The 23231-nt window shown below is 41.6% G+C and overlaps 1 protein-coding gene across 2 annotated transcripts in view; it reads left to right on the top strand.

Moving 5' to 3' along the window:
- KIAA1549 (KIAA1549 ortholog) overlaps positions 1–23231 on the top strand; it is a 206519-nt gene that overhangs the window by 78508 nt on the left and 104780 nt on the right. For both annotated transcript variants that reach the window (XM_068277338.1, XM_068277337.1), the window contains exons 2-3: positions 3891–6566; positions 12679–12767. In XM_068277338.1, the coding sequence (XP_068133439.1) occupies positions 3891–6566; positions 12679–12767 (2765 nt within the window). The remainder of the gene's footprint in view (positions 1–3890; positions 6567–12678; positions 12768–23231) is intronic.

The following is a 23231-nucleotide window of genomic DNA, read 5'->3' as shown; positions in this document are numbered from 1 at the left end:
AATGCATACAGTACAGTATGAGGGGCATAAAGTGTCCTGTGCTAGCAGCATAAGAAATTCATAAAGTGCATTAGGCATCAAAAAGGTGCATAAAGAGTGAATGAGGTAGTGAGAAAAATCATGCTAAAGTGCAAAGATGAATGAAAAAAACCCAAAGGGTAAGTAGGAGTGAATATAGAGGTCCAAACCGGACCAAACAGTGATAGGAAATCCCGAAGGAAGAGCATGGAGAAGGGCATTCACCAAACACAGCAGGAGGAGAGAAAAGGCTGTGTGTGGCGTGGCCACGTTGCTTTCGCTTTCTGTGAATGACACGGCATCTCATTGATCACCGGCGCTCCTTCACATGGGAACTTGGATTAAAGAATGGGAACTGTGTTCCCATTCACTCATCTTCCCTCTACCGATCGGCAGTGGTAACGAGTGCGGCAGCGAGCGGGAGTGCACGGCGGCAAGGGAGGAGTATCTACGTCCCCGCAAGGTAAAGCAGGGACGTAGATATTCCTCCCGGGGAAGAGGAAGTAGTTAAAGAAATTATTGTACTGCTTGCCAGATTTGTTTATATGTATGACCATATCTGGTGGATATATGCTCGAAAATTGGCTTCTTTAGTGGCATGGAGTGCTTAAATACCATCTTTTCTTTCAATCTGAATGATCTTATTAAAACGATGATTGTTTGCTAAAAATTGTACCGTTAATGGGCACCTCTACAGTATGTTATTAGGATATTATCTCTTTATACCCCTGAAGCCAGGCTTACATCAAGAACCGCAAGCCTATAGCTTTAAATTTTACAGAGTCACACCAAACCCACATGCATAAAGAGATAATTTGCAATATTCAGCAGCAGTGCATTGTGGGTAGCCACAGATGTTCACTTAAAGCGGAATATAACCCTGCATTTCAACTTTGCTCTAAAATATTATTTAGAGCATATTATATGCAAAAAGATTTTTTTTTACTAGACCAGCATTGGAAGGGTTAAACACAGAGGTTTAAAGAGGAACTGTAATGACAAAACGTCCCCTGGGGGGTACTCACCTCGGGTGGGGGAAGCCTCCGGATCCTAATGAGGCTTCCCACGCCGTCCTCCGTCCCTCAGGGGTCTCGCTGCAGCCCTCCGTGCAGCGGTGACGTCAATATTTACCTTCCCGGCTCCTGCGCAGGCGCTCTGACGGCTGTCGGCTCCGAAGTAGGCGGAAATACCCGATCGCCGTCGGGTCTGCTCTACTGCACAGGCACAAGTTTCCGGCGCCTGCGCAGTAGAGCGGACCCGACGGAGATCGGGTATTTCCGTCTATTTCCGTGCCAAAAGCAGCCACAGCGCCCCCGCTGGATCCAGCAAAGGTAAATATTGAAGTCACAGTCGGGCCTGTCGCCGGCTGTTCGGAGGGCTGCAGCGAGACCCCCGTGGGACAGAGGACGGTGTGGGAAGCCTCATTAGGATCCGGAGGCTTCCCCCACCCGAGGTGAGTACCCCCAGGGGAGGTTTTTCATGTTACAGAGTCTCTTTAAAGTTCCGTGAAGAGATATGCAGAAGTTCAGATAGATACATTCTATTTAGTTACATGTATCTAATGATAAATGTTACACACTCTTTGGCTGTCCTCCAAGCTCCTTCTCAGTCAGAGAGATGAGTCACATTCAACACTTAGATACATTTATGTAAACAAAATGTATCTATTTCAGCTTCGGATGCGTCTGCAGAAATCTCCAGGAACTTTAAAGCCCTGTGTAACCCTTCCAATGCTTGTCTAGTAAAAAAAAAAATGCTGGTTGCATATAATATACTGTAAATAATGTTTTAGAGCAAAGTTGAAATGCAGGGTTATATTCCGCTTTAAAGCTGAATTATCGCAAATACTTTCTGTTTTAAGGCAGCAAACCAATCTAAGTATTCCCTTTTAGTAGGAGGGCTTTTCGGTCTTTTTTAGTCACCTATACTTTCCTTGTGGTTTTGGGTCACTTGGAGCTGCTTGGTTACTCTGTTGTACTGGTCCAAGCCCTGTCCCATAGAGCCATATCAATCCCTGCCATGCTCTGAGGAGAACCAAAAGTCGAAACAGGCTGTTTGCACGTGAGGTTGGTGTGGCTCTGTAAAATGTAAAGCTATAGGCTTGCTATACACCAGCAGTTCTGGATTTAAGCCTGGCTTCAGGGGCAAAAAGAGATAATTTGCATATTCAGCAGCAGTGCATTGTGGGTAACCACAAATGTTCACTTAAAGCTGAATTATCACAATTACCTTCTGTTGTAAGCAGGCAAACCATGCTAAGCTTTGTCAGAGCTTTGTCAAAGTGTTCTATTACCAGTTTTTCTCCCATAAAAGCCCCCCCTCATTAGACTATTCTTTCTCTGGAAAGTACAATTAAGTCTCTCTGAACTTCCATTTTTTTAACCAATATTTGTAACATCCAATGCCTCCAATACTACATTCCCCAAATCTCAAGTCTACAATTGCAGCTATCGTATTTCTTATTGGGCTTCTTTTATTACTCGTAGGAAGTTAGATGTTCAGTGTCAAGGAAGAGCACAGTCTGCAGTATAAAAGAAGGGAAGATGGAGAAGGGTGGTCACCTTGAGGGAGATCAGAGACACCAGCCCTGGTGACAATGAACAGTTTAGGGGTGGAGCAAAGAGGGAGAGGCCATTCACAGAATGTGCACAAATAATATAAAACTATATTGTTTATATAGTATCAGAGAGCCCCCGGCTGGGGCTCGCGCTCAGCCTCATACAGGACAGTAATAACTGGAGGACTAATAAAAGCGCATATATAAGCGTAAGAGCCGTGAGTCTACCCTAGAAGTAAGAAACATGGCATATCGCCTCATACTGATATCTATATGTGGCACCTAACCCAATACATGTGGTATATGCACTACACTGCTATTGGGACACTATTAGATCCTATGTAACTCATGCAACCCACCTACATCTATACCTGGACATTGTTTTAGGCATCCAAAATTTTTTGGGTGTGAAGTATTTGGAGGGACAATTGTCCTAGGACATTTTAGCTTTTGTGTGTATATGTATATAAATGTATGTGTGTGTATATATGTATATATATATATATATATATATATATATATATATATATATATATATATATATATATATATATATATATATATATACATTTGCATTTTTATTATTACTTTGTTTTTTAAGGGGAATCAGAAGGCACTCTATGTGAATGGAGAGTGTGTTCTAGTATGAAGGACGGACCTCTTATACTGAAGTGCAAATACTATGCATTTTAAATAGTTAAGAACAAAAACATTTGTTTAAAGATAAAATGCAGCACTACTCTTTCTTTTGCTATCTATGTTTCTGCCAATATTGGAGTGGAGAAAAGGGAACCCCAACTCCTTAGTTTCAGCAGCAGGACGAGCTACCGGTAACCCATAATTCAAGGTTGATTCTCCACCAGCAGTGCCCTTCAATTCCTTTTACTATTGCTTATTCAGTATCAATCTTGGAATACTTAATCATGGCATTACAATTTGTATTTATTTTTTTATAATTATTCTTGCTTTGCATGCTGAGGTAAATATGCAAAGCAAACTCCCTGAAGTTATAGTGATAAATCCATTCACCATATGGATATAATTTCTGGTTTTGAAATGGAAACAAAGTTGCATGTTTTCTGTGGTGCTGAATATAGTTCTGAAAAGCTTTTGTTAATTTATTTTTTATTTTTCGGTCTCTTTGCATGTGGAGAGCATAAGTGTATATATTTGATGTAAAATGTCTTTGTGGTGTTGATGTGTAGTAATTCAAACACTTGAAAAAACACACATGAAGGTTTTTGTGTACTGTTTTTGTGCATACCTGAAATTACAGTTTTTGCCTAATCCAATTTTTTGCTATTTTTTATTGTAGTTGTCAGCTTTGGTCCTTTGCACTTCAAAGAAGATGAAATCTCAGATGTAACCCACAATGAAACAACCCTGAAAGAAATTCTTGACATCCTCTCACAAAACATCTCCTTGGAGGAACCATTTGCTTTTTCAGAAAGCGCCATCCAGCTTCCAACATCTGCAAGTGACCTGGCATCCTCAGAAAGCATCCGGCCTCTTTCCAGCCAAGCTCTGCCGCAAGATGGTTTCTTACGTGCTTCAACCCGTAGTGCTCAACCATCCCAATCATTGGCTAACTCTCAAGTTTTATATCAATCAGTGACACCAACTGAAGAAATGGACATCAATAATTTAAACTCCATTATCTTGGAATCTTCAGAAAGCAATCAGCCAACACTATCTTTTAGACCTCTAGAAACTAGTCCAAGTTTTTCAACCCAAGTTTTTCAGGACCATGATGTGACGAAACCAGAGGAGAATATTTTTAGCAGTATGTTGAAAATGTCCTGGATTACCGAAACTATTCCATTGCCAAGGACCTACACAGATGTTTCCATCACATCTTTGAAAGAGGATAGTATTATTCTAGAAAGTTCACCACCTGTAGAGCTTTACACATTTTCTTATATTGACACCATGACAGAAGATGCTGCGGTGGTTTCAAGCATACCTTTGATACTGGGCAACCGAGAGAGTACAATGAGTATACCAAGCATGGTTATCTCAGAAGAAGTCACCAGCTTTTCAACCAAAAATCTTTTGCAAAGCATTTTTAGTGTTTCAAGTCTTGGGGTTTTCACTGCACAAGACTCTAATGCCAGCCCCAGCATAGCTGTGTTAATGACTTCTTCACCTGATTCATCTGCTGCTCATGAGCTGTCTCCTAGTGTCTTTCCAGAAATATCAGAAAGTCTTTTGATGGAAAGCAAAGAGATCACCAATATGTTGCCCGTAAGTCCTGTGCCTACTTTAATGTCTCAATATGAGGAAACAGTCCTGCCTTCCTATTCTGTGCCCTCTGATTTCATGTATACACAGTGGTGGTCAGAGGATTACCTAAAAACTGCAACCTTGAATCCCTCAGGATTATTTATGGAAACTGTTCTGACTAATGTTGTATCAGACACTCCATTTCTTGTATCTACTACAGAAGTCCTTGAGTCTGTTTTTCCTTCAGTTACAGTACTTCCGACTTCTATGGATATTTTGGAATCCTCTATGGATTTTACTAGCCTTGTTGACTCAATTTTTACTGAATTCCCAGTACCCACCGTGTTGCCATCAGAAACGGTAGATGTTGAGACACATCTGTTATCTTTAGTAGGATCTACAATGTTAATGCCTTCACTTAGTGAACTTTTTGTTTCTTCTATGATGACTCTTGATTTTGAGTCATCACTCTCTACTGTAGCAATATCAGAATCAACCCCCTTCCTTGACAGTTCTCGGTTTGTAACCATGAACACAATTGCAGCTCCGGCCTTTGTGCCATCTGAGTCTGTAATGTATTTCAGTCAAACTATTTCTCCTCCAATAGAATCAGAAAATGTTGTTGATTTGGCCTCTAGTCATGTTGGATCAAGCAGCCTTTTTTCTTCATTTCCAGAAGAAATTTCCACCTCTTTCTTGTTGATATCTAGTGATGAGACATTTCTTGTAACTCAGGACTTGTCCTCTACACTTGACATTTTAAAAACAGCTTTTAGTACCTTTATGATGGAGGCATCAGTCTCTTCAGTCTCGGATACCATCAGTGTGGAGAATACACTGTGGCCAACAGTTAGTCCTTCATCTGTTCTCTCCTCTACACCATTTTTTAATGCTGACTGGATAGAGAGAAGTTCAAGTATCTTGTTACAGTCTCCTGAGATGTGGGAAGTGACCAAAACCATTGTGTTTGAATCTGGGATTTTTTATACCTCAGCTTTTTCTGGTGCTACCTCTTCTCTGTTGCCTTCATTTTCAGAAATGGATTCCACCACACCGGCCTTGTCCACACTATCCTTTAGTTCTAATCATACCAGCAGTGCATTGATTGAAGAGACTCTTCAAACATCTTTATTCATCTTAGTTGCTCCAACAAAAGAACTACCTGCTTTTATGTCTGATATGCACACATCAGAGGTCTATATCTCTCTAGTTTCAACCCAATTTTTGATATCACCAACGCTTAGTGTTTCCAGTGATCAAATCTTATCATCCACTTTAAGCCAGATACCAACATTGAGTTTGCCATCCTCAATAAACTGGGAAACCACTACAAGTTCACTAAATATTTTGTCAACTGTGAACCCACTTTTTACAACAAGCTTGAGCCTGAGCACACATGTCATCCACAGTTTGATGTCCACTCCAGTTGTTTCCCAGACCTCAAGCATTAGCCTTTCTTCATCTCCTACTGAACTGATTCCCATAGTAGCTACAATGTTTACTCCAACTATTTCCACATCAGCAGCAATCACTCATACTGAGCATGATACTACTACTCCACAGGTAACCACAACCACCACTACCATATCCAGAACTACAAAAGCAAGTACAACTGCTGTTCCAGTCACATCTCCTTCTGGACTGACAGCTGGATCGACTCCAACTGTTTCCTCTCCTTTTGGACTTACACCTACATCTTCTCCAACCACCACTCGACCTACTCTGCTGTGTGACATCTCCAACCCAGAACCATATCTGGTTACTGTAGGTAAGTGTTCTGTTACCACTATGATTGCAGGGGGAAATGGCCGTAGGAAACTAACATCTAAAAAAAACATTTTCTATGCTTATATTTCCAACACCAAACAAAAATTGTATAATTAAAGGGCAGTTATTTTTAGTTGCAGACTTATCTTCTTCGTCACCTCATGATACATGTGTAGGTCACAAAGTTATGTTGTGTTCCTTTCTACAAAAAAATAAAGAATAAAAGCAGTACCCAACCAACAATCATAAAATCTGCTTAACATCTATGGGTTACTATTATGTGTGCATTGTTCTTACTCTATTATTTTAATAAAAACTCTAAGTCATGATTACTTTATAGTCAAAGGCTGGTCATACATTTATAGATTGCAACCTGTTGGAAAAAAAGATAGATTCCTCTCTTACAATAATTTTTTCAGAGAGGTATCGATACCTACCAACACTGTACATCCATTTTCAATAGATTTGTGATGGGAAGCTGTTAAAAATCAAACTGCTGCGTTGCACTTTTCAATACAGTGCAACGCTATGGGACGTTGATCTACTGCTGCTATTGCCCGATACTCAATCAACCTAGATCTTCCATCCTGTCTGACCAATACTTTCGATAGATTTTTGGTTGGACATTTTGAGGGAATAGATTCCCAGCAGATCAATCATATCTGCAAATAATCGAACAGGAACATTGATAAGTGTACAGGCACCTCCACTCCAGAAAAACTATTATTTTTGTTGTGGATAGAATGTTGTCTTTGTCCTATTCGGTAACATCTTCACATTATCACTTGCCAGGAAGTAAACAAATCTCTCAAATGAACAGAGACAGCAACAATTTAAACCTTTTGTGTTGAGTATGGAAGAGTTTGAACCTCCCTCAAGAATCTATTGCTATCCTTCATTTCTTGCAAAGCAGGTTATTTAGACACATGCTCTAACCCACGCTGTGTCTGACCTGGGCACCGCCATAGACAAATAATGTTATGTCTGTGGCCGTGCAAAAGTCGTTCAGGGCTCTGGTGATTGGCGGACTCCAAATAACTTCTCCCTCTGAGTTGCTACGTCTCAGAGGAGGAATAGTAATTAACGCTGCCCGGAATTTGTGTGGAAGCAGGGTGAGCTGTCATTCAGCTCACCCTACGCCAAATTGAGTGGCGGCATACATACATTTACGCATTTCTTGACTATGTACCAGTAAGGATTACACTAAAGTCACAAAGGTCCCAGGGACAGGAAGTATGAGAACACAGCTTGAAAAGATACCATTGAGGTTTCAGCCCTATGCACTATCCAAAGCTTATGGTGGCCACACATCATACAATTTTTTAAATATCTGTTCAGTTTAAGAATTGAAATCAATTTTTCTGACTGATTGTAACATTTCAAAAATATGACCAATGTACCACACACCTATGTTCAATTTTCCCCCAATTATGATAAAAATGATTGGAAACTCTGAGAAAATTGCATGGGTGTGTATATTAATAAAATGACAATCTAACACACACCATACAATCTTTAGAGAAATTGAAGAAAAATATCTGGCATTCCGAATAGATAAAAATCGAAAAAAAAAACCGGGAAATCCGATCGGATTTTTCAGTCGAATGAAAAAAAAGCTTTCGATTTTTTTCGGGAGATCCGATCGTTTTTATGGAATTGCCGTAAAATCAGATCATTTTATTGTATCGTGTGTGGCCACCTTAACACAACACCACTATCCAAAGCGAACACATTTATATTCCTGAAGTATGGCATTCATTATTAGGTAAAATTAGTGGCGAAGGAGCAAGATAAGATTCTTTTTAAAAAATATTTTCTATCTGTTGTCTGTTTCCTGTTATAAATCCAGTGGCCCTTATTCAATTAACTTTTCTGAGTCTTTTTCACTACTGATGTTTTTACGCTTTATCATTAGAATACTTTTTAAAGCAAATCTGTAGATTAAAAAATAAAAATCTAGCTAAAATAAAAAAAAATCTGATACTTACCTATGGACGAAAGGCTCTGGAGAATATAGAGCCTTCTTGTCCTGTGTCGTGGAATCGTTCCATCCCTTCAGAAGCACTCAGGGACACGTGCTTCCGAAACCACCTAACGCACATTCGACCAGTTGGTCAAATATGTGGCATGGGGGTGACGGTGCTGAAACAAGGGGAACGAGCGAGGACAGGGATAGGCTCAATGGGATTCAAAGCCTTCCCTCTTCATAGGCATCTGATTTTTTTTTTCAGTACTACTTTAAGCCACCAGCAAGCTAGAAAATATTCAGAGTATGTTTGATTTTGGCTCCCCCCCCCCCCCCCCCCCATTTAGTACTTTTTCTATTGCTACTTGTTTACTGGTTGTTATAGAGACACTGAAGCGGGAAAAAATTATGATATAATGATTTGTATGTGTAGTACAGCTACAGATGCGAAAGTTTGGGCAACCTTGTTAATCGTCATGATTTTCCTGTATAAATCATTGGTTGTTATGATAAAAAATGTCAGTTAAATATATCATATAGGAGACAACACACAATGATATTTGAGAAGTAAAATTAAGTTTATTGGATTTACAGAAAGTGTGCAATAATTGTTTAAACAATATTAGGCAGGTGCATACATTTGGGCACCACAAAAAAGAAATCTAAGCAATATTTAGTAGATCCTCCTTTTGCAGAAATTTCAGCCTCTAAACGCTTCCTGTAGGTTCCAATGAGAGTCTGGATTCTGGTTGAAGGTATTTTGGACCATTTCTCTTTACAAAACATCTCTAGTTCATTCAGGTTTGATGGCTTCCAAGCATGGACAGCTCAGTTTAACTCACACCACAGATTTTCAATTATATTCAGGTCTGGGGACTGAGGTGGCCATTCCAGAACGTTGTACTTGTTCCTCTGCATGAATGCATTAGTGGATTTTTAGCAGTGTTTAGGGTCGTTGTCTTGTTGAAAGATTCAGCCCCAGCGCAGCTTCAGCTTTGTCACTGATTCCTGGACATTGGTCTCCAGAATCTGCTGATACTGAGTGGAATCCATGCGTCACTGGCCACACAGCCCCAGAGCATGATGGAACCACTACCATATTTTACAGTAGGTAGCAGGTGTTTTTCTTGGAATGCTGTGTTCTTTTTCCTCCCTTCATAATGCACCTTGTTATGCCCAAATAACTCAATTTAGTTTCATCAGTCCACAGCACCTTATTCCAAAATGAAGCTGACTTGTCAAAATGTGCTTAGCATACCTCAAGTGGTCTACGGAATCTGCTGATACAGAGCCGAATCCATGCGTCCCTCAACTATGACAAGATTCCCAGTCCCTGCACTGGCCCCCAGCCCCACAGCTGGATGGAACCACCACCATATTTTACTGTAGGTAGCAGGTGTTTTTACTGGAATGCTGTGTTGTATTTCCTACATGCATAAAGGCCCTTTTAATGCCCAAATAACTCAATTTTAGTTTCAGCAGTCCACAGCACCTTATTCCAAAATGAAGCTGGCTTGTCCAAATGTGTTTTAGCATACCTCAAGCGGCTCTGTTTGTGCTGTGGGTGGAGAAAAGGCTTCCTCTGCATACAGCATCTCCTTGTGTAAAGTTTGCCGAAAGGTTGAACGATGCACAGTGACTCCATCTGCAGCAAGATGATGTTGTAGGTCTTTGGTGCTGGTCTGTGGGTTGACTCTGACTGTTCTCACCATTCGTCGCTTCTGTTTATCTGAGATTTTTCTTGGTCTGCCACTTCGAGCCTTAACTTGAACTGAGCCTGTGATCTTCTGTTTCCTCAATATGTTCCAAACTGTGGAAACAGACAGCTGAAATCCCTGATACAACTTTCTGTATCCTTCCCCTAAACCATGATGGTGAACTATCTTTGTCTTCAGGTCATTTGAGAGTTTTTTTGATACCCCCATGTTACTACTCTTCAGCGAAATTTAAAAGAAGGAAACTTACATTTGACCCCTTAAATACTCTTTCTTATAATTGGACTCACTTGTGTATGTAGGTCAGGGGTCACTGAGCTTACCAAACCAATTTGAGTTTAAATAATTCGTTCTAAAGGTTTTGGAATCAATAAAATGACAACAGTGCTCAAATTTATGCAGCTGTCTAATTTTATTCAAACAATTATTGCGCACTTTCTGTAAATGCAGTAAACTTCATTTCACTTCTCAAATGTGCGTGTCTCCTATATGATATGTTTAACAGACATTTTATATCGTAACAACCAACAATTTATGCAGGAAAATCATGACGATTAACAACGTTGCCCAAACTTTCACATCCCACTGTAAGAAATAAAACATTAGCAGCAGAGACATAAGTCTAATATTGTTTCCAGTACAGGAAGAGTTAAGAAACCCCATTTGTTATCTATGCAAAAGAGCCATTGAGCTCCACGACTTTCAAAGTCGCAGAGAGCTCTGTCTTCTTAAGCTTATTATCTCAACTGTCAGTCATTGTATTTTCTTTTTCTCTCCAGAGGACAGGTCAAGGTTTACTGGCCTGCTCTGTAAAATGATTTAGAATGCCGAGTAGTGTGTAAACTGCAAATATTACAGAATGATGCAATGTTATAAAAAAAACTATATAACTGAAAATAAAAATGAGAATATTTTCTTAGCTACTAATTATCTGTTCTACTCAACCAATTCATTATATCATTTTTTTTTTTTTTGCTTCAGTGTCTCTTTAAATAGATAAAATGAAACCTTACTGGAAGAAAACTCAGAAGTAAAGACTATAAGGGCCTGTGTGTTCTCCACAGAGTCTGTAGTAGATATACCATACAGATGTGTAGTGGTTATGAATGACGTACAATTATTGCCCACGCAAGTTACAGTATCGATCACCTTGAAACTGATTTTCAGGCAGCTTCTAATATCTCATGGAGATTTCAGTAGTATGAATTTTCTACAGTAATTTGTGTCTTCTCCCCTCCCAAAATAGTGATTTGTCCCTGCCTGTTCCACAATGGTGATATTAATCTACAGTAGTGTGTTTCTCCGTCCATTCCACATTGGTGATAGTTCCTTGCAGCGGTTTGTCTCTGCCCCTCCCACAATGTTGATATTTCCTTGCAGTTGTTTCTCTTCATCTCCTACAATGATTATATTTCCCTGCAGTGGTTAGTCTCTGCGTCTCCCACAATGTTAATATTTCCCTGTAGTGTTTTCTCTGCCCCTCTCACCATGGTGAGATTACCGTGCAGTTGTTTCTGAGCCACTCACACACAGGTCTGTGTCACAGTTAGAGTTGCATATATATTTATTGCACATTATGGTGAATCCATTATAAAAGGAATATTTGGCTTTTGGAGTTTCTTGCAGAAATGTTATATTTAAAATGTGGTGTGGCTATCTTGCTGTCACTGGCTAGTATTAGAAGCAAGAGTTCGAATTATGTTAGCAAATAGATGAACTGAAGGAAAAGCACGGACTCCGGCACTCCACAGGAACTGTTCTTTTATTGAAGCCACAAAACGAATACAGAAAGAAAGCCCCTACTGTCTACAGCTGTTTCGCATGAAGTTCACGCCTCTTCAGGACACGTGGGGCCTGTCAACCTTACTTCCTACCCCACCTATAAACAGGTAACCCCTCCTCCTCACCCACCTCTCTCTCGCAGGACAGGGTCAGGGGGGGTCAAGTAAGATAATGTTAGCAAATAGTTCTGAAATCATCTTTGCCTGGTGCTGTCTTTGAAGAGTCCTCTGAAGAATAGATTTCCTCCAATTATAGGGTACAATACTAGGCGAGGCTAGGGTTCAGCCAACCACCTACCAGCCAGAACACAAATACCTAGTTTTTACTGGAGTGACTAGAATACTAATACAAGTGAAATGAAATGCTAAGATTTGTATAGCACTGTTCTCCTGTCGGGATTCAAAGTGCTGCAGAGCTGCAGCCATTTGGGGTGTGCTCAATATGCCCCCTTGTACACTCATGCCCGAGGACTCTCAACCGGTTAGGTACTGGCTCAAGCCAGTTTTCGGTTTATCACCATGTAACAATATAATGGTACTGAGACATTAAGTACATATTTGCTTCTGTCACTAACAGAAAAGTTTGGATGATGTAAAATACTTCAACAGTAATGTGGACTCTAATTATATCATTCTACATCTTCTCTGTAGTTCTGTCCAGAGGATCCAACCTGCTGAACGTCACCAACTCAATCAAGGAATTACTAATGTTCAACTTCAGCCGTGCTGTGGAGATTGAGGTGAGCCATGAAGCATTACATGACCTACATGCCAAATGCCTTACTTTCCTGTTTAATGGGAAATTACAGAACAAACAGGTTTGGTAAGCAGTAAGGCAGTTCTTGGCTTTCCTTGAGCTGTTTTTACCATTACCTAATCCTTGAAGTGCATCTCCTCTTTTCCTAAAGAAAAAACAATCCTAAGGAAAATAAATCTTTATCACAACGGGCTTGATTCAATAAGCTGCATTGTTAAGCAGCACACCTTAATGTGAAGGAGCGGCCACTAATGCATGCCTTACATAGCAGCACTCGCTCCTATGTAAGGAGTGTGCCTTCCTAAGTAGCGTGCATTACTTAGATAGGAGCGTGTCTTCCTATACATAGTTACTATGTATGGTAAGGCACGCTCCTAAGGAAGGCACTCTCCTTACATTGCAACGAGCACTGCTATGTAAGGCATGCATTAGCGGCCGCTCCTTCACACTAAGGTGCACTGCTTTAGCTCTATGTTTCTACATGTTTCAAGTATTTTAACACGCTGCCTTACACAGATACTGCTGATTAACCTTCTCTTACCTTTAAACCCTTTCATATGCGCTCAGGAAATCGCTATACAAAGTGCTTTTTCAAGTGCTTTGTGATTTCCCTATACCTTCCATTGAGGCAAATCGCCCCGAAAAAGGTCCAGGCAGTGCTTTAGTAAGCGGATCAGAATCGAGACGCTCATATGTGAACACTCTCAAAGGGAATCATTGGACAAGCACTTCTAGGGCGATTTTAAAAATCGCTGGGGCTTAAAAAAAACTCGAAAGCGCCCTTAGTGTGAACAAGCCCATACTGCTTTGATATGTGACACAAGAGAGGAAAAAAGGGCCACCCCTTTTACGCTTCATGACAAATTGCAGCCCAGTGCTTCTGCAGAAGCACTAACCGTGTTGCCCAAAATCTGCCTTTGATCAGGCTAACTTTTGTAAGTCTATGCTCGTATAAGTATTGTCTATTGGTGTGGAGGTACACTACAGCTAAAATGTAGGTGTGCTTAGACATCCACTGTCAACTGTATGTTTGTTGATTTCTTTAACATGAGTAATGACCTATTTAACATTTCTTTTCAAACCTATCTGTTTCTTTGCCTTCAGAAGTGTCTTCTCAGTTCGCACAGTAACACAAATCTTTTTGGGCCTCTTATCCAGTCAACCTTAAGGTTGGAAAATGTTGAGGTTAGATTAGAATCTTTGTGTGAGAGTGTCCTGGAAGTTCTGAGTGTTTCTGAAAGGCACATGCCCTGGGCTCTCTCTTCTGTAGCTGCTCTGCACAGCAATTCAGGAGAATGATCCATGAGGGTGCATGGACTGTACTGGGCAAACTGCCACAATGTAACAATGTTCACAGACAGGAATTTGTCTCTAACAGCCAAAACAGCTAGGAGCAGCTACATAACCTGCCCATAGTAAAAATGTCACCATGTAATAAATGTCAGAATGTAAATCGGGGAGAGGAAAGATTTTACAATGAGCAAACACTGACTAAATCATTTATACATAATTATTCTAAAAATGAAGCATTTTTTTTACTACATTATTTTCACTGGAGTTCCTCTTTAAAGGGACACTTAAGGCAACATAAAAAAAGAGTTTTACTCACCTGGGGCTTCTACCAGCCCCCTGTAGGTGTCCGGTGCCCACGCAGTCTCGCTCTGATGCTCCTGTCCCCCGCCGGAAGCCACTTCCATTTTCGGCAACAGACGCCGACAGGCCTGGGAACGCGAGTGATTATTCGCGTTCCTGGCCGCAATAGCAGTATAGAGGGCGCTATTGCGGCCAGGAATGCGAAGAATCACTCACGTTCCCGGGCCTGTCGGCGAAAACTGAAGTGGCTGCTGGCGGGGGACAGAGGCATCGGAGCCAGACTGCGTGGGTACCGGACACCTGCAGGGGGCTGGTAGAAGCCCCAGGTGAGTAAACTCATTTTTTTCATGTTGCCTTTAGTGTCCCTTTAAAGTTACTTTTATTTAACCAGCAAGTAATTTTTTGACTGGAAATTACATAGGTGTCTCCCAAAAGATAATAAAACGATGTACAAGAGGCATTATTGTGGAAGAAAAACATTTCTTGGCTTTTATGTACATCTGAGCAACAAATGTCCAGTCCAAAATTATTCATACCCTTCTCAATAATCAATAGAAAAGCCTTTATTGGCTATTACATCAATGAAACGCTTCCTATAATTGCAGACCAGCTTTTTTCATGTTTCCACAGGTATTTTTGCCCATTCATCTTAAGCACTGATCTCCAAATCTTTCAGGTTGGAGGGTCTTTTTGCCATCAACCTGATCTTTAGATCCAGCCACAGATTCTCAATTGGATTCAAGTCAGGACTCTGGTGGGGACACTAAAAACATTCATGTTGTCTGCTAACCCTTTCTTCACCACGTTTGCTGTTTGTTTTGTTTCATTGCCATGCTGAAATATCCACTGGTGCCCAAGGCCAAGTTTATCTGCAGACTGCCTGATGTTGTTATTGAGAATCATGTATTGCTCTTTTTTCATGGTGCCGTTTACTGTGATTAGTTTCCCTGGTCCATTGGCTGAAAAACACCCCCAAAGCATTAGGTTCCCACCACCATGTTTGACAGTGGGGATGGTGTTCTTTGGTTGAAGGCTTCTCCTTTTTTACACCAAATAAAGGAAACATCATTGTGACCAAACAATTAAATTTTTGTTTCATCTGACCATAACACAGATGACCAGAAGTCTTCTTCTTAGCCTAGATAAGCATTTGCAAAGGCCAAGCGAGCTTTTGTGTGCCTTATTTGGAGAAGTGGCATCCTCCTTGGTCTGCTTCTGTGGAACACAGCAATGTGGATTGCCTGCCTTGAGACATTGTCGCCAGCAGAGCACAGATTCACCAGGATGGCCTTGGTGGTGATCCTTAGATTCTTTTTCACCTCTCTCACTATCCTCCTGGCCAGCACAGGTGTCACTTTTGGCTTCCGATCACGTCCTCTGAGATTTCCTACAGTGTGGAACATCTTATATTTTTTAATAATACTTTGCACTGTAGCCACTGGAACTTGAAAATATTTGGCCTTGTAGCCCTTTCCTGACTTGTGAGCAGCCACAATGCACAGCCGCTTTGTCTTAGCCATGACTGTCCACAAACCAACTGCAGAGAGCTGCTGTCTTTTTACTTGTTGAGTTGATTAAACAGCTGTTCCCAATTAATTAGGGTAATTATGATGCTTTAGAACTGCTTGGCTTATTTGGAATGGTATAGAATTTTGGATTTTCCCACAGGCGGTGACAGTTTGTGAAGGGTATGAATAATTTTGTACTGGACACCTTTTGCTTAACCACCTTGGCGTTCTATTAAGATCGCCAGGGTGGCTGCGCAGCAGTATTTTTATGATTTTTTTTTTTAATCATTACATGATTTCCCCCCTCCCACCCCTCCGATCGCCGCTGGCGATCAAACCCATCAGGAAATCCCGTTCTGAACGGGATTTCCTTTAGAGCTTCCCCCGTCGCTGATGTCATCGACGTCGTGACATCAGAGTGGGTCCCGATCCACCCCATAGCGCAGCCTGGTGGCGATTGTCCAGGCTGCGCAAGGGGTCTGCAAGGGGGGGGGGGGTTTGGGCGGCCTCTTTCACGGCGGGTAGCGGCGCATCGGCGGCGATCGCCTAAGACACGCAGCTAGCAAAGTGCTAGCTGCATGTATAAAAAAAAAATGTGTGAAAATCGGCCCACCAGGGCCTGAGCAGTCCACCGCGGCGGTCATGGACGAGCTGAGCTCGTCATTACCGCCAAGGTGGTTAAATGTAAATAAAAGCCGAGAAATGTTTTTTTATCCACAATAATGCCTCTTGTACATTGTCTTATCTTTTGGGAGACACCTATGTCATTTCCCATCAAAAAAAATTACTTGGTTGAATAAAAGTAATGTTAAGTCAAAATTTGCCAGGGGTATGAATAATTACAGGGAGCAACTGTACGTGTGTTCATCACCATTATAGCACCAATGAAAAGCTAATAAAATGGATGGAGTGCCCCTAATGGGCCCATCTGGTCCTGGGGCCCCAGTGCGGTCGCAACCTCTGCATCCCCTATTGCTATGCCACTGGTCAGAGCTGTGTACAGGGCATGAAGCAGCAGCATGTAGGGGAGACTGGGTACAGTAAGGGGTCATGCAGCCTCTGGGGACCCTACAGATAAAGCAATGAACAGCTGCAGTCTGACGGCAGAGACACAATAGCACTGGGTTATCAACCTTTACAATCAAAAACTGTACCTTTATCTCATCATGTCCCTCTAAAATATCACAAATCCAATTCAGATTATTGCTGCTGCAATTATTTTCTATTTTTACAGTTAGCCAGTATATCTGGAACAGGTGCCCTGTATGTACCTGTTTTCTTGCAGCATTGTCACCTTTTTGAGACCTGCAACATGTCATAAGATCCCGCAAGCTACCTCTATTTGCAGTAACTAATTAGTGGAAGTGTGAAGAAAGATGTAAAATTGTGAACTGTGAATTTGCATCTCAGCGGAGTTTGATGGAAGGAACACATTCAGGAAGTGCAAAGAGACACTTTATTTTTAAAGATTATTATAGTTATTATTTAACACCTTCATTTTCCACCAAAAGTTGCATTTTTAGTTTTGTTTTTTTTAATACAAGTTATATTGAGGATTTTGTTGTGTTGCTGTTACATGAACGGCCATAGACGTGACAGTATGTCAGTGGCAGTGTTTCAGAGGGTGTGTTTGGTCTCTTCTGCTACCAGGAAAAGCACACACCAGACTACTGGCATGCTGGACTGTCTTCAAGTGCCAGTTTTAGTTTGGCAACCTTGGTGGAGTTTTGTAACAAGGCATCCATTCATAATCTGTGCAGATGCAGTAAGGAGAGAGCTGTGGAAGGAAGGAAGGATTTGTGCATCTACATCAGGTGTTTAGTAGCCACAACATTGGTTGTTCTGGAAAAAGGACATCCCCCACCTTCTGAACACCTATCACCAGCCATACGCAGTGGCTGCTTTCATTTTTTTCCTCTTAAAGAGGAACTGTAGTGAAAATAACATAATGAGTACCATTGCTTATATTTTACAACATTAATTTATACATTTTTAAAAATAAATGGAGAAGAACCGAGCGCTGAATATACAGTGGCATGCGAATGTTTGGGCAACCTTGTTACTTGTCATGAATTTCCTGTATAAATCATTGGTTGTTATGATCCCAAGCACACCTCCAAGTCCACTATAGCATGGTTGCAGATTAAAGACTGGAACATTTTGGAGTGGCCATCGCAGTCACCAGACTTTAATCCGATTGTGAACCTCTGGTGAGACTTAAAGGGACTCCGAGCTCATCTAAAAAATAAAAGTTGTACTCACCCGGGGCTTTTTCCAGCCCAGTGCTGGTCGGGAGGTCCCACGACGTCGTCCTGGCTCCTCTCCTACTCCCCGCTCCGGAATGGCTGACCGGCCGCAGCCCGGGCGACACTCGGCCGAGTGTCGGGCTGCTCCTTCCGCGTATGACGCGGCTAATGTCACACGCCGGCCGCCTCGCGTCATCACGGCGGCCGGCGTGGCAGTACCGCGCATGCGCGCTTTCATCGCGCATGCACGGTACTTTCACGTTAGCCGCGTCATACGCGGAAGGAGCAGCCCGACACTCGGCCGAGTGTCGCCCGGGCTGCGGCCGGTCAGCCATTCCGGAGCGGGGAGTAGGAGAGGAGCCAGGACGCCGTCGTGGGACCTCCCGACCAGCACTGGGCTGGAAAAAGCCCCGGGTGAGTACAACTTTTATTTTTTAGATGAGCTCGGAGTCCCTTTAAAGAAAGCAGTTGCAGTGCGCAAGCCTAAGAATGTGACTGAACTGGAGGTTTTTGCCCATGATGAATGGGCTAAGATACCCGTTGATCGCTGCAAGATACTTGTGTCAAAGCTATGCTTCACGTTTAAAAGCTGTTATAACTGGAAAAGGATGTTGTACTAAGTACTAAGAATGAATGTCACTTGGGGGTTGAATAAAACTGATAATGATGTGAGCACAGGAAAGACATTTGTGGTTATTTCATTATAAATGTTATATTTGTCTGACTTACAAGTGCCTTTTTGATTTAATTGTACACAAGATGACTGAAATGATCAAAATCAATGTCAAACTGGCCAAAACACTCAATTTCAGTGGGGGTTGAATCATTTTGAACACAACTGTATTTAGTTCTGCCAGGTGATCTGTTCAGAATGTATGTCTACTGCGAGTTTTATGCACAGAGGGAGATAGTGCGTGCTTGGCAGCTGGAAACAGCAGTTATTTCCCACAATGCAATGAGGTTCACAGACAGCAAATTGCCAAGACCATGGTTATGACATCACGCTGTGGGAGGTGTTTTAGCACAATATCAGCCATGCTGATGTCCCTGATAATCTATTTGAGAAAAGGTAAAGATTTCTTGTGGGAAAGGGGTTACAGCTACTGATTGGGATGAAGTTGTGAGTATCTGCAATGTGTACAGTTTGAGAGTCAACACTATAGGTCTCTAAACGACACCTACGAGCAAGTGCATTATAATTGTGTTTTATTCTGCGTGCTGGAAGTTGTTCCACCTTTTATTGTCTTGTCATCCCTCTTCGCCCTCCATAGAAACAGGGCACACTCCTCAAGTATATTACTACTACAGGACCCACTACTCAGAAATACTTGATTGATATGTCATATTGCCCATAGTGTCACCCTAGGGATTGAGCTTCATCATTAGGGCCAACATTAATAGAGCATGTGTAACATAATAGAGCATGTGTAACATAATAGAGCATGTGTAACATAATAGAGCATGTGTAAGGGCTCAGACACATTAGAACAGTGATGGCTAACCTTGGCACTCCAGCTGTGACAAAACTACAAATCCCATCATGCCTCTGACTCCCCGATGTATGCTTAGAGCTGTCAGAGTATTGCATTGCCTCATGGGACTTGTAGTTGCACCACAGCTGGAGTGCCAAGGTTAGCCATCATTGCACTAGAAGCACTTTTCTGAGCGCTTTTTAGCCATCAGCACTTTCTGAGAGCTTTTTAAAAAAAGCTCCCTTTGACTTACAGTAACATTTTACCATGATTTTAATGTAAGTCAATGGGAGCGTTTTTTTAAAAAGCTCTCAGAAAGTGCTGATGGCTAAAAAGCGCTCAGAAAAGCACTTATAGTGTGTCTGAGCCCTAAGGATAGTTCATGCAGTATTCTGCTTCTTCTTCCCTCCCTTCCTCATAGCACAGTACTTGCAGCTTCCTGCTGTTCCCCCTTCTTTCCCTGTCTATATTTTAGTACCTAGGTTCTCAACTAGTAGTACGCGTACCCCAGGGGGTACTTCTGATGGTTCCAGGGGGTACTCAGGCTTGATATACTTAACCAAGAATAACAAATTTAGAGTTTAGAAAATGATAAATCTTACTTAAACAACACCAAATTACTATTTAGCTAATTAAAAGTAATGGTAAATGCTTGGAAATTGTTTAGAACCAATTATCATGTACTACAATTAAATATATATTTGACAGGGGTTACTTGTGATAATTTTTACTATGCTAGGGGGTACTTGGTGAGTAAAGGGTTTTAAAGGGGTACATACCAATAAAATGTTGAGAAACACTGTTTAGTACATGCAGCTCTCGCGTCTCCTCCTCCTTCCCTCTTCATTCTCTCTCTTATCCATAAAACAGTATATTCCTACCTCTCTTACCACTCCTCTCTTCATAGGACAATACATGTAGATCCCTGTCCCTACTCTTCCCCTCTTCTCAATAGTTCAATATATTGCAACCCCCTGCTTCTTTTGTCTTTGCCACCTCTCCTCTCCGTAGAACAGTGCATGCAGCCTACTGCTTTTTTCCCCCTCTCTCCTCTCCATAAGGCAGTACCTGCAGCTTACTGCCTCTCCACCCCTCTCCCTCCTGCATTGTTACTGAGAAAAAGGTTGTGTGCTGAGGAGCTAAGAGATTGGCCTCAGTCTGTAGATGTCCTTTCAGACCAGGATCTGCCCCACTGCGTATGCCCTTGGATACCTTATTCCACCACAGGGCACTGGTCCTCAAGTGTCCACCAATCATGGGGTCAGTGGCCCATGGAATTCTTACCTCCACTGATGGTGCCACTGTTGAGGGAATTACCTTGCGTGTCAAATCAGTGGACATTGCTGAAAAAAAACTTGTCTTTAAGACCAAAGCTGAAGAAGATTAGCAGGTATGGGAAGAATTGGAAGGCTGAATTGCTAACTAGTCCTGTTTTAGTAAAATCAGCAGAAAGCCATACAAAAATTAGGTGATACTGAGGGCTGGTGCACACCAAAATCACTACTGCAATCGCTAGAGCGTAGTGATTTTGCAATAGCGATTTTATGAAGCAATTTTAGAGCAATTTTTGAAAAATGCTACATGCAGCACATTTCCGATTTTATAAAAATCACAATGCTGCCGTGGAAACACCCTCATAGGGTTTCAGTAGCCAATTGCTTTTCAAAACGCTGGTGATCTGAAAAGCACTCCGAAGCATTTTTCGTGTGAATTAGCATTTACATGGGATGGCTGTTTTATTCAGAGGATGACTTTTATTCTGCCTTAAGCTTGGATTTGTGGCCAGTGACATTTATGCCATTCTGAACGCAGTGATTTCCCCCATGTTCTGCATTGTCAGTTTGCTTCACCTGCTAGTTTAGATTATTTCTAGGAATGGTTTTAGAACATGCCTGTCAAACTCTGGCCTGTGGGCCAAATCTGGCCCTTGGAGCCATCAGAATTGTCCCTCAGGTGGGTTCTCCACTTTGCATTATCTTTGGCCCACTCTATGCCACCATAGAAGCTGTACTGGAGGGTAAGCTCTATATCACCAGGGAAGCCTTTTGGCGAGGGGGGCAAAACATTTTGTACAGTAAATTCCCCAGTATCCGGCACAGGTGTGAATTGCCTGATGCCAGATACTAAATAACAGTAAATTCACTAAGAAGCCTCCTGATTCTTTCCCTCCCTTCACCATCGGAGAGTCCATACAACTTCCTGCTTATTCCCTTCCTTTCCCATAGAAGAGTACATATAGCCTCCTGCATCTTCCCCTCCTTTCCCTATAGGACACATACAGCCTCTTGCTTTTCTAAGACAAAACATGTGGATTCCTCTCTCTCTTTCCCTCACCTTGTTTTTCAAACATTATATACAGCCTCCTTTCTCTCCTCATTTTCTCAACTCTAGAGGACAGAACATGCACCCTTCTGCTTCTCACACCCACCTCTCCTTTCCATAAGTCCGTAACTTCTGCCTCTTTCCTCCTACTTCCTCCAGAACAGACGTTCCCCCAACTGATCATGTATGACTACCTCAGAGGCTCTGGCAGACCATCATCCAAATTGCTCACACATGATCGTGCTTGCCATCAATGAAGGTCTTAAGAGAAAGATCCTCTTGTTGGTTGTTGGCTAGGGACCCCCTTTACACTTCACTTTAAACTGAAATATGCAATAAAGTTTCATCATTGGCTTGTCCTCATTAATATTAATATTACAGATGATATTTACACCATCTCTTGATAAAAACAAAAAGAAAACTGCCTCAGGGGTTTAAGCTCAGAAGAGTAATGTTTTCTTTTTAGGAAAGCAGAACCAATTTTTCTGACAGGTTTGTGTTCTCTGCCGTCTGTTCTGGCCTCAGACGATCTCCCATCCATTATTGACGATGCACATAAAAATAGATGTGTTGAAATACATTCCAGAGAAGGGCTGAGATTTCCAAACAGCAGAAGTGAAATGGGAAGTTGTTTCTGGAAGATCTGTGTACCGAGGGATGGGACTGGCCACCCGCAAATGGAATTCCTGTACCTGGAGACTTAGTCTAGCTTTCTTCTCTACGTGCATTTGTCCGGTTTTCAGATCCAAAAGCTGCTAGAACATCAGCAACATAATGTAAATGTAAAAAAAAAAAAAATTAGAAAAACCTTTGCACTGTTTAAAGGAATAATCACACAAAAATTGTGCCAAGTTGCAATACCCCCAACTTTGATAGAAATAGAAAACAGCATTTCCACATTACAGATAGGCGCCTATATCCCATAAACTTTTCTCCAGAATTTTCTCCATGGAGATCTTTTCAAATCTAAAGTAAAAATTCCTAAAGTTTCCACCATGCAGGAAAATACTTAAAATAAGTTTGATACCAATTTTTGTGTTTCAGAGCTTTTCTAGATGTTTTTCAAGGTTCAGCGGCAGTGAAAATGTTAGTTCTCATAGGCTTGCATTGATTGCATCAGCTTTGTCGGCAATCCATATCCACATCAGGACAATTCGTGCAGGTCAGGACTTTGCCTTGCAGTAAAAGGATTGCAACGAATGGATCCGTTAATGTGATCGAATGTAACGGCTCCTATACTTCACATAGGAACTGTTTGCATGTCCCTTCGTCCACTGATGCCCAATCCAGAAAACTTTTCACGTTT

The sequence above is a fragment of the Hyperolius riggenbachi genome, chromosome 3 (genome assembly GCF_040937935.1).
Source record: "Hyperolius riggenbachi isolate aHypRig1 chromosome 3, aHypRig1.pri, whole genome shotgun sequence".
Taxonomy (NCBI): domain Eukaryota; kingdom Metazoa; phylum Chordata; class Amphibia; order Anura; family Hyperoliidae; genus Hyperolius; species Hyperolius riggenbachi.
The sequence above is the reverse complement of the archived record's forward strand: the minus strand, read 5'-3'. Positions and strand labels throughout refer to the sequence as shown.